At 39.2% G+C, this 12,361-nt stretch overlaps 1 protein-coding gene across 3 annotated transcripts; it reads right to left on the reverse strand.

Moving 5' to 3' along the window:
- Window positions 1-1,395: 1,395 nt before the first annotated feature.
- LOC130551077 (acidic mammalian chitinase-like) lies at window positions 1,396-7,387 on the reverse strand. 3 transcript variants are annotated; one of them, XM_057328634.1, is made up of 12 exons: window positions 7,302-7,387; window positions 4,814-4,882; window positions 4,704-4,730; window positions 4,378-4,582; window positions 4,231-4,287; window positions 3,978-4,143; window positions 3,132-3,256; window positions 2,796-2,919; window positions 2,416-2,598; window positions 2,189-2,305; window positions 1,821-1,953; window positions 1,396-1,695 (listed from the first exon to the last, which is right to left on the reverse strand). In XM_057328634.1, exons 2-12 carry the CDS (start codon window positions 4,836-4,838, stop codon window positions 1,511-1,513), a joined length of 1,347 nt encoding a protein of 448 aa, XP_057184617.1. In that variant the 5' UTR covers window positions 4,839-4,882; window positions 7,302-7,387; the 3' UTR covers window positions 1,396-1,510. The 3 variants fall into 3 exon arrangements, with proteins under 3 accessions (XP_057184617.1, XP_057184618.1, XP_057184616.1); XM_057328635.1 differs by having other exon boundaries at window positions 4,814-4,879; window positions 7,302-7,319; XM_057328633.1 differs by lacking the exon at window positions 7,302-7,387 and adding an exon at window positions 5,193-5,226.
- Between the last annotated feature and the right edge of the window lie 4,974 nt (window positions 7,388-12,361).

Consider the following 12,361-nt stretch of genomic DNA (forward strand, 5'->3'; position numbering starts at 1 on the left):
TTCTGACACTCACTTGTCACACAGAAGAAGAATTCATATTGCTTCCTCTTCGTCAATGTGTGCTCGGCAAGACCGTTTTGTCTTTGTCTTTGTCTGACTACAGGCTGAATGTAGTCAAACAATGTAGTAGTAATGAAATAAAGCCTACTTTGAAATCATGAAGCACAAAATGTAATATATTTTCGCTATAATAACACCATGGTTAATTAATTTCATAAGAGGTCAACACAGGGGTCATAAGTTAACACAGGCACTGACATATCCTTGATTCAGCCAACTCTACGTCATGCCGAGAATGTAATGTTGATGTTTGTTGAATGCACACAAGCAACACAGTGTTGTCATGACCCTGCTTCTCTCAGTATTGCTTTTCTAGTCTTGTGTCAGGCTCCACCCTGGACTCCTCCCTCATCGTCTCCGTCGCTCGTCCCCAGGGTGTCAGCTCTCTGCCCTCCACCATGGCTCCTCCCTCCCTCCCTCGACTCCGCCCTGGGGCCTCCTCCTGGTTGGTCTCTGGGTCATCCTGCTCATCCTGCACAGGACTCTTCCCTGCCTCCTCCCTCAATCGTCACCTCCTCAACCCTATGGACATAGCCCTACCACCTTCCCTTTGGCTAACCTTCGTCCACCACCTGCGACCCCGTCCCCGCCTTGCTGGTTCGTTGAGGCGCGAGGAAAGCGCCTGCGGGAGGGGGAGGTACTGTAACATTTGCCCCGCCTTCGTCAGCCACGCCCCTGTACAAAAGCCACTTCCCCGTCACACATGATCACTATCACCGGACTTTTAACCCCATTACTACACTTCCTATCATGCACTGCACCCCTCTGACCTCATCGATTACCCCGCACCTGACACTCATCATTAAACTCCACCTGAACCCCATCCCATGGACTCTATTTGTCATGTTTATTGTCCAGTCTTGTTGTATTTTGACGTTGTTCTTTGTTCCTATACTCCGTGGATTATATACTGTATATATTTAGGATTTTTTTTGCCTGTTTTTGTCTGTGGATATTATTTTGTTTGTATTCCTTGGATGTTCCCCAGTTCTACCTGAGCACTTGTTAGTTTGCCTGGACTCATTAAAATTCACGTGTTCATCAGTTTCCTGTGTGGCATCGTTCCTCATCTGTGAGATTGTTACAAGCAGCACCTTCATCCTATTTTCATTGTGTCCTTGTTAGAGTCGATGATCTAATCTCAATGACAATACTAAATAAAAATTACACTGTCAGTCTTGTATTACTAATGTAGTCATTCAGATCTTACTTGACCTATCAGAGCTTTTTAACCGAACCAATAATGTTAGACGAATAAAGCAAACACAGCAAGACATCATAAACCCCATAAATCACATTATGTGTGAAATAACAGACTGTACAACAACCTTGCGATCTTAAATCAGGTTCATTTTAATTAGAAAGTTTAGATAGACTTGCATAACGTAGCATAGTATTAATATAAGAAAATAAAGGTAAAGTGTATAATTCCCAATTGTAGAAAGTATTATCAAGACCCATTCACATTGCTAGGCCAGTCACAGCACAAGCAGTTGACATTAAAGACGAGCACTGAAGGACATGGCTTTACAAAAGTTCTGCCATGGGAACAATGAAGAAAGGACGTCTGGTCAGCTGGGTTTGCGTACACCCCGTCTGGCCTGCCTGCACATAAGCCATTTACAGGGATATGTTCTGGAAAGGAGAATGATATGGTCAATGGATTATTACATGCTTATTTTGGTTTATACAAACTTTGTTTATAAAGTCAAGTCACACTACTAATGATTATTATTTATCAAATATGGGATGGAGAGTACCGATGTCAAGAAGCTGACGCAGGTGTCTGATGAGAGGACTTTTGCCCTGCTCACAGAACTGTCCCGTAAAGTCATCGAGATCCAGAGCCCAGACAAACGCTCCTCCAAACCGATTCTCCTTTAAGTATTGAACCTGATGCATGAACAGAATTGTATTTCATAATGTAATTTTAGGTTTAATGCATCTTTAACTTCTTATATTTCTTCACTGTTTTTTTATGTTAAGCACTTTGAATTACCTTAGTGTATACCTTGTGCTATTTTCATAACCCTGCCTTACCTTGCAGCATGTACTGTATATGTTTGACAACTAACACACATTTCATGCATGTTAATGTAGGCTTAACTCATACACAGTGTATAATTACCTTTGTCTCGTAGCTCAAATTGTTGTCAAAGCCCACCCACTCTTCTCCTTTGGTTGCATATGGAACTTTCTGATCATGGATCCATTGTCTTGCTGATCCGTTAAGGAAGGTGCAGATCTATTGGATAATAATTATTCAGTTTTCAAGTTATTGGAGATCATCTTTGTCAAATTTTGAGTTTGTACTGTGCCTGAATGTTGAGTTTGTACTGTGCCTGAATGTGACACCTCATAATAGGACCAGAATCCGGCCTCTCTGGTATATGTTCCCGCTGAAGCAGGGCCATTAGCTGGAGCTCCAACACCACTGGCCGTGGACGTCAGACTGAACGTCCGTCCGTATGTTGCAAATCCCATCCTTAGTTTCTCCACAGGGGCGCCCTGATCTCTCCAGTATGTCATGGCGAAATCCTGCATTGTCATGGTGAATAAATTATTATCCTTATTTCCTGTTGCTTGTTTCTACTTCCTTGTTATTTGCAACGACTCCCTGCTTGTATGTCCTTTATTTGTATATCATATGATTAAAAAAATGATGTCATATGCTTTTTAACAGTTCATGTTATTGAATTATGACAGAGGTAATTAAGGTTGTAGGGCTTTCTTACAGTATTGAAGTAGATGTTGTCTTCTGTGTCTTCAGACCCGGGATACATGGGACTGTTATGTCCAGTGAAACAGTCCCATGAGCCATGAAAGTCATAGGTCATGACATTGATGAAGTCCAAATAACTGCATTGCCACAATCAACAACAACTTGCATTAGTTTAGTTTCTAGTGGATATTCAAGTAAGTTGTTCAATAACAGCAGGATATTTTTTATCAGCATTTACATAGTCTTTTTAAAGCATATATGCATTTAAGGATTCCAAATGAACAAACATATTTATGAACTGTTTTGTGAGACTTTAAATAATTGTGAAAATGTGTATTTTAAAACTCACTTAGAAATTTCTGCAATTTCATAACCATCATCAATGGTTTCCTTCCAAGCAGAAACAGCAGCAGTGAGCAGGAGTCTGGGCCGTCCAGTGGCATCACCTTCTGCCTCATAAGCTTCCAGAAGCTCCTGTTGAGGTCACAGTTATAACAGTAAAACGGTGAAGTTGAAATGTGTTTTTTAAACCACTAAAAGTTATAAATAAACAGTATGATGCAAAAGCTCAAGTAGAACATACAAAACTCTAGCACCCTAACGGCTTGTTCTTATGGGTTTGAAGTGTCGCGCTGCATCCAGTGTGGACAAAATGTAAAATTATAATGGGTTCTAATGCGTTCTATTGTCTTTTATCGTGCTGTGTCGCGCTGCGCCATGTCCGGTATAGACACAGTGTAAGAAATGCTCAGATTCATGCTCGTTTTCAAATCAATTATTACTCTTTTTTTCCTATCCTATTTTATGCTATTCTTATTCGAATAATATCATTCAGAAAAATATGAAACATGTCATCAGGTTATTACATAAAGTGAGTGTTAAATCAAAGTCAATTTGAAAGTTTTACAACTTTTACATTGTAATTCTAAGATAATTTGCTGTTTATTTAATCAGATAAATATTAATAATATCAAATAAATTAAATTAAATCTAAAATAAATTTTGCTGTCACACCATATGACAACTTGGTATGGTTTATTTGTCAACAACCCATTATGTTTTTTATGTCTCTGCTGTTTGTGCCACATGTTTTCTGCACATCTTAAAATTGTGAAAGCACTATAGAAATAAACCGAAATTGTATTCAATTGAATGTGGTGATGCTGTTTGTTTTGAAGAGTAAATGCAAAAGTACTTCGCAGAGCAGTGTGAATCTTTGCTTGTCTTCTGGAGGGCTTCCACGGGAACCAGGATATTGCCAGTCCAGGCAAAGACCATCAAAGCCATGAGTCCTCAAAAAGTTTATGGAAGACTGAATAAAGGTCTGTCTGTTTGCCGGGGTGGACACCATGATACTAAACCTAAAGTTAGAGTTTAATGATACAGTAAATAAAAAAATGCAGTTCTATTTATAAAAAAACAATGCTGTGTTTAAGCAGGACACTTACTGAGCTGTACCAAAGTTCCATCCTCCCACAGCCAAGAGAGTTTTCAAACTGGGGTTTCTGTCAATTCAAACATTTGTGTCATCACATAAACGTCTTCTGAAAACAGCAAATAATGACTTTGCTAAATATCAGACTGAGATAGCATACATTTGCTTCAGTCCATTGAAAGATCTGTAGAGAGTTTCATCATTCCACTCATAGGTGCTCAGTTGATTTGCTTGATTAATAATGGAAAACGCATAAATTAAATGGGTGCATAAATGGGGATCCACGTTAGACGGCAAGTACTGGCCAACATCAGGTCTGTACTGAGACCAGTTTGTGAAGTAACATATTAGCTGGGAAGCCAATCCTGAAATAATAGAACAGATTTAATAATGTGATTTTAGAAAGTGATATTTAGTTTTAATAAAGAAATAAATATATAGTCTAGTAATAATCGTAATTATTGTTATCCATAATACAAAACTTACCAAAATGACATAGTGCCAAAGAAAACCCTGAAAAGAGAAACATGAAATGTTAAAACATAAAAAACTCTATCAAACTCGTTTGAAAATCATTTTCCAAAACAGTCACCTACCAGCTAAACAAATGAATCTAGCCATGGTGGGGGTTATGTCAGCAAAGAGAGACTGTCCGTCTGCTACTGCTGTAAGAAACAAAATGACATTGGTTATATTATTTCCTCTTACCCCCCAAACACTCAGACTTCACCCCTGTATGACACCAATTAACCAAAACACACATGAACTGAATTTCCCCAAAATAACGGCTGCACTGTCATTTGCTCCAGATTTCACAAAATCACATGTTTGGGTAAACAACAATTGCACCAAAACAATCCACGGGTTTTAGTTTTTGCATTTTGATTGTTAAATAGTGTTCAATAGGTTCATTGATATTTCAATGACTTACTTCTGGAAATTAATGTCTGATATAAATAAACCTTAAAAGGGCACCTTTAAAAAGCACCTTCATTCTCTTGTTCCATTTAGAGCCGATGATCTAATCTCATTCACTGTACTGATTAAAAAACACAAAGTCAGTCTTGTATTAATAATGTATAATAATAATAATTCATTACATTTATATAGCGCTTTTCTGGGTACTCAAAGTGCTTTACATCGAAGGGGTGGGGGGATCTCCTCAACCACCACCAATTTGCAGCATCCACCGGCAGCCATATTGCGCCAGAACGCCCACCACACACCAGCTTATTGGTGGAGAGGAGACAGAGTTTCGAAGCCAATTAGTAAATATGGGGATGATTAGGAGGCCATGATGTATAGAGGTGAATGGGCGAATTTGGCCAATTTGGGATTTTAAATGACCACAGAGTTTAACGTCTCATCCGAAGGACGGTGCTTTTTTACAGTATAGTGTCCCCGTCACTATAGGTCCTTAAGACCCACAGCACCCCCTGCTGGTCTCACAAACACCTCTTCCAGCAGCAACCTAGTTTTTCCCAGGAGGTCTGCCATACAGTTGCTGACCAGGCTCAGCCATGCTTAGCTCCAGTGTAATGTAGTCATTCAGATTTCACCAGAGCCAACATAGCTTTTCAACTGAAACAGTAAGAGTAATAATCGACATGAGCAAAATCTAAATGAGTGCTGGACTCAATCGCTCTAATTTTATGAAAATAAAAATATGATTCAACTAAAACCTACACACCCATTTCCGTTAATGTAACAGATACCTTATGATTATTGTGATAATCAAACTTTATTTTGTAATATTGTGATTTTACTCATAATTTCTATTTAATTCATGGAATATCACACATTTAATCTCTTAATGATGATTTATTGTTATAACCTACATTACACTATAATCTCATAATGCTACACCCTTAATCTCATAATGCTCGCTCTTCATTCAATAGATTGAATTTTTCTTAAAGGTTTTCATGACAACATTTTCCAAAAGCAAAGCTACTTCCTATAACTGTAACTAACCAATATACATCTGACAAAAGTCTGTCAGATATTGATTCGTGTTCGGGCTCGTGTCCGATCACTCGCTCTCTTTCTTCGCTTCCTTTGTGTTATAGTTAGCTGTTGGCTACTCGTGTAGTACTGAATTGTGGAGTTAAACAGTTTTTTACCAATTCTCTGTTCAGGATCTTTTTGGGCTCGAATTCAAATCCTCACATAAAACGTAATCACATAATTCATAGCCTACTGTGCTGGGGACTCAGGTTGAGCGTTTGAGAGCAAAAATCCTGCTTATTTTTCCAAGATTTTGATAATTTATTTAATTTACTTGGATGTTTTTTTTCTCCATTCAAATTTGTCTGGGTGGTAAATAACACACTTTTCTGTTGTGTGACAAACTCAGAACACATATTTTACTGTCACTTTACTCGGACTTTAACAATAAGGTGCTAACAATTAGTCAATGCATTAGCTAAAATGAACTAACAACGAACAATACTAATACAGCATTTATTGATGTTAGTTCATGTTGATTTAAGCATTTACTAATACATTATTATAATCAAACGTTGTCACTGTTAACATTAGTTAATGCACCATGAATTTACATGAATAACTGGACTGACAAAAACTAACATTAACAGGGATTAATAAACATCCACTGAAAAACTAAATTTGTTAGCTAATGTTAGCGAATGCATTTTCTACTGTTAACAAATAGCACCTTACTGTAAAGTGTTACCAAAGACTGCATGTGGTTTGTTTAAAAATTAGTTTTTATGAACAATACGTATATTTTGTTGGGTAAGTACACTGTAAGTACACATGCTGTAAGGACTGGTGTTTTTTATTTTCATTCCATTTAAACACATTAGTTTATTCATTATAAAAGCTGTTGAAATGTGAACATGGGTCCAACTACTTCAAATGAATCCCATACAACTGAATACAGTTCTCACATTTTAACTTAAAGTAAAACCTAGGCTTCACGAAGTACCAAATACATGGAAGTTATGGGAGAAGTTTGGGGCACTGTGATCTGATGGCAGTTTCAGACCCTTTGCTCAAATTATAACAAGCATTGCAGACAAAATATGACCATGCAAATCAGAAAAACATGAACTGACGTACCTGCGAACAACTGAAGAAGAAGCCAAGCTGCTGTCTGATTTCAGACTAGTACCTCAATTTCAAGTTCTCGAAATTTACTCGCCCACATAGCAGTGTAAGATATTACGAATGACGTCAACAAACAAGAGTAACTTGTCTAAACACAGCGTGTTCATCGCATAAGCTCGCCGAGGGCCAGTTGCATAAACATAGCAGCTAAGTTAAGCAGCTATTATTTAAGACTAATAAGCCTTACTTTTTAGATTTTAATTAGACCAATCTACCTTTATATGTGACTGACTTAAAGAAGTTATGACCAGTTTTGAAGAAAAAAAATGGGATGACTAACTTGTAAGACTAGTCTAAGCAGTTAATGCAACCGGCCCAAAGAAATGTTTAAGGCAATATTTTAAATTGACACACCTAGATTATAACTTAGATGAATCACACCTAGTTTATTCTAGCCATGAAAATATCTCTTGTAAATATAAGAACAGAAAATGTATTATATTTAATGTCAAATTTTTGCATGCGCTAACAAAAAACAAAAAACACACCTCACCCTTTTTTTTAAACACTAATGTCCGGAACCTCTTCTTACTGTTAGACGGGTGTTACATATACTGACTTGAATCCCACACAAACAAAGTCAAAGTGCTTTAACACCAATGAAGCAGTTCTGAATGGGAATGTTTATTTTTATGGGTGAAGTTGACCACAGATGCGATTTTTTTTATTAAGAACATGACATTGTGATATTTTCTAAATAAATGATGCAGTTGTGAATCATTAAAAAAAGTCTCAGTGCATCATTGAATTCTGGATGTAGGTACTTCACCCATTAAATGATCCTTTAATTATCCATTGAGTCTCTTTGACATAAGCTACGCATGGGTAACAAAATGCCTTGGAGACTCTCAAATGAAACACTGTGTGCAATATGACATTATTAAGGACATTTAATAACTAACTTGGAACATGATGGTGAGAAATCTACACTACATAAGATACATTTGCGCGATAAAAGACAAATAACGAAGGCCTGCTTAGAAACAGGAAAAAGTGGCCCGTGTTACCAGCCGTATTGGCAGAAATGAGAATGGCCCCATCCTCAACAACTAAATATTCTCCATTTGAGGTAGGCCTATTGGGCAGGCCTTTCCCAACCCCCTGGGTCAAACATGTCCATGTCTTGAACACCACGGACTGGGGGGCCCGTGCCAAATTTGGGAACAGCGCCTCATAATGCTCTGTCGCGATTGGATGACCGGCCTGTCCGCCATTTTGAATTTTGTCATAAATTATAATAATCTTTTGAATTCTAACATTTTTTTGGTTGGGCAATTTTTCGAGAAATACCTCTTCAAAGTTGACTGTGCCTGTGACATTGTATCTTTCTCGTATTCAACTATTCTGACCATATGTAACATTGTGCATTACTATAAAAATGATATTCTTGCGTTCATTGTCACTTCTGATATCTGTTTCTCTTGTATGTTGTATTTCTTTTCTTTTTGCTCTACGCTCTCGTGTGCTATAGCCCCTTCGGGGATTGGCCCGTGTTAATGTTGGAATGTTAACTGAATGGCACAACCACTTAAACTGCAAGCCTCAGGTACAAGAAGTCACGGGTTCAGAGCCCGAGTGGTGCGAGTCATGAAGTTAAAACCTGCATTTCGTTATGACTTGTCAACAGTTTGATTTCATTTTCACCTATTCTTCATAACCTGTTTGCTTCTCACGTAAATTCTACACTCACCTAAAGGATTATTAGGAACACCATACTAATACGGTGTTTGACCCCCTTTCGCCTTCAGAACTGCCTTAATTCTACGTGGCATTGATTCAACAAGGTGCTGAAAGCATTCTTTAGAAATGTTGGCCCATATTGATAGGATAGCATCTTGCAGTTGATGGAGATTTGTGGGATGCACATCCAGGGCACGAAGCTCCCGTTCCACCACATCCCAAAGATGTTCTATCGGGTTGAGATCTGGTGACTGTGGGGGCCATTCTAGTACAGTGAACTCATTGTCATGTTCAAGAAACCAATTTGAAATGATTCGAGCTTTGTGACATGGTGCATTATCCTGCTGGAAGTAGCCATTAGAGGATGGGTACATGGTGGTCATAAAGGGATGGACATGGTCAGAAACAATGCTCAGGTAGGCCGTGGCATTTAAACGATGCCCAATTGGCACTAAGGGGCCTAAAGTGTGCCAAGAAAACATCCCCCACACCATTACACCACCACCACCAGCCTGCACAGTGGTAACAAGGCATGATGGATCCATGTTCTCATTCTGTTTACGCCAAATTCTGACTCTACCATTTGAATGTCTCAACAGAAATCGAGACTCATCAGACCAGGCAACATTTTTCCAGTCTTCAACTGTCCAATTTTGGTGAGCTCGTGCAAATTGTAGCCTCTTTTTCCTATTTGTAGTGGAGATGAGTGGTACCCGGTGGGGTCTTCTGCTGTTGTAGCCCATCTGCCTCAAGGTTGTGCGTGTTGTGGCTTCACAAATGCTTTGCTGCATACCTCGGTTGTAACGAGTGGTTATTTCAGTCAAAGTTGCTCTTCTATCAGCTTGAATCAGTCGGCCCATTCTCCTCTGACCTCTAGCATCAACAAGGCATTTTCGCCCACAGGACTGCCGCATACTGGATGTTTTTCCCTTTTCACACCATTCTTTGTAAACCCTAGAAATGGTTGTGCGTGAAAATCCCAGTAACTGAGCAGATTGTGAAATACTCAGACCGGCCCGTCTGGCACCAACAACCATGCCACGCTCAAAATTGCTTAAATCACCTTTCTTTCCCATTCTGACATTCAGTTTGGAGTTCAGGAGATTGTCTTGACCAGGACCACACCCCTAAATGCATTGAAGCAACTGCCATGTGATTGGTTGATTAGATAATTGCATTAATGAGAAATTGAACAGGTGTTCCTAATAATCCTTTAGGTGAGTGTATATCTGACGGTTTTTGCTCTTGTTGCTCCGTGCCGCTCTGGCTCTGTGCTGCTATAGCTCCAGACACCGCTTACAGGTGTGGCTGAGTTGCGTAATTCGTCGTTAAACCCGATGGCTTGAGACTTTGAGGTTGGGGGTTTGAAGCCAAAGTAGTGTGAGTTTTGTGTTTATACATGAAGTCTAAAATTGCCTTTCATTCTCTATGATTTGTCTAAAGTTTGATTTCATTGTAACCTATTCTTCAGTAACCTATCTCCTTCTCACGTACGCTCTTTACCTGTGCTGCTACAGCTCCAGCCAATGCTTACATGCGCAGCTGAGTGGTGTAACGAGTTAAACCCGTGCTAGGAGACCTTGAGATAGGTGGTTCGAACCTGATGTGAAGCATGTTTGAATGAGAAGTTTTTGATTTGATTTCATTCTCACCTTCTCTTCCGAACCTATTTGTTTCTCATGTACGTGTGCTGGTTTTTGCTCTTGTTGCCCTGTGCTGCTCTGGCTATGTGGTACTATTGCTCTAGACCAGCCCTTCTCAAAGTCCGGACTCCGGTCCGGATCCTGACCGGTAGTGAATTCGTTCCGGACCCGCCAAGTGCCAAACAAACACATATGCAGGCACGCGTGTACACACACAGGCGCGCCACGCGCATAAACCAGTGGAGGCAGGGGCGGACTTAGTGATTTGGGGGCTCTAAGCGATTTCAGGATTCCAGGGCCTCAACAGTCAACATGATATGCACTCTTTATAACCCTTATTTTGCAATCTCGTTCTCAAGAATTTTTCTCTATATTTTTAAATAAACTGTATGTCACATCTTACTGTCTGTCAATAATTTGTCTCAAAGTGAAATAAAAATGAATTCACAAATAAAAAACTAAATTCACAAACAAACTATTTACAACATCTGTTTACACTTTGATATTATTATTGTTGTGGTCTTGAGACCTTTTATGCATTTTTAACAGGGAAGACACATTTCTACAGTTATTATACCCATCTCCACTGAACAGATTGGAACAGTCACCTAAGATTCGACAACAAAAGAAAACTACACTATCATTTTTACACTGTACACTAGCCACAATCAGCTAATCTTTTCACCGTTTTTCTTATTAATGATGTAGTTGCTGGATGTGAATTGACGGTCATCGCTGTTAACTGTGAAAGTCAAATCTTTGATTTGAACTGGCCCTCTCCTAATATGCTCACAACGCTCTTGTCTGATAAATGTTTTGGCCAGAAAGTAGGATCGTCCCTCAATAAAACAGTGCGTCTGTGTGCTGGTCGCGTGCTGATCTTGGGCTGCACTCAACTGGCACATTGTCATTTTGCAGGGCCGGGTAGAAAACACACACCCGTGTCTGGCGGGAAAGAGGCCGATGCTGCTGTGGGAGCAGCATCAGTGGAGTTTGTGTGAAAAAAGAAGAGACTTTTGGAAGTTTGGCCAAATTCTTTTTTCTCTCTTATTTTTTCGGCTCCGCTGGGGTATTTGCGTTTCATTATCTGCCGTTGGCAAATTTTCTCTCGCTCTTCTAATTTCTAACCGTCTCTAACCTCCCCGCCGTAACGTTCTCTAAAGCCCATTGCACATTGAGTCCGAAATTTCCGCACGTTAAAAAATAAATACGACCTCACGTTGTGTCAATCACATTTTTCATAAAATAAATTTGGACCGGGTTCGATTTTCTGCGTTTTTCGAATCCGTAGGAATCGTTTTCAAAGGTGTTTTGGCTATTCAGAGCCACCGTACAAGCGAGCGCCAAATTTCAATATGGCGTCTGAGTTAATTTACTTCGTCTCCCAGCACAAAGCACTTTATGACAAACAAAGTAAGGAATACAAAGACGTTGAATATAAAGAGAGAGTGTGGCAGATGATTGCCGAACAGCTTGGAAAACAAGACGGTATGTACTGATTTCAAAACAAAGGATCAAAAGTGCTCAAAGTAGGTAAACAATAGCTTGTTGCTAATGAAATTCATCCATTTGTACCAATAATTTATGAATTCAGTTGAAAGCATTCTTGGGCTTTTAATAGAATGTAATAATTTGCCTTGTTTTGTGTAATGTTAGTTGAAGAAGTGAAGAAAACGTGGCGTAACCTGC

This window comes from Triplophysa rosa, unplaced genomic scaffold, assembly GCF_024868665.1.
Source record: "Triplophysa rosa unplaced genomic scaffold, Trosa_1v2 scaffold60_ERROPOS690268, whole genome shotgun sequence".
Lineage (NCBI taxonomy): Eukaryota > Metazoa > Chordata > Actinopteri > Cypriniformes > Nemacheilidae > Triplophysa > Triplophysa rosa.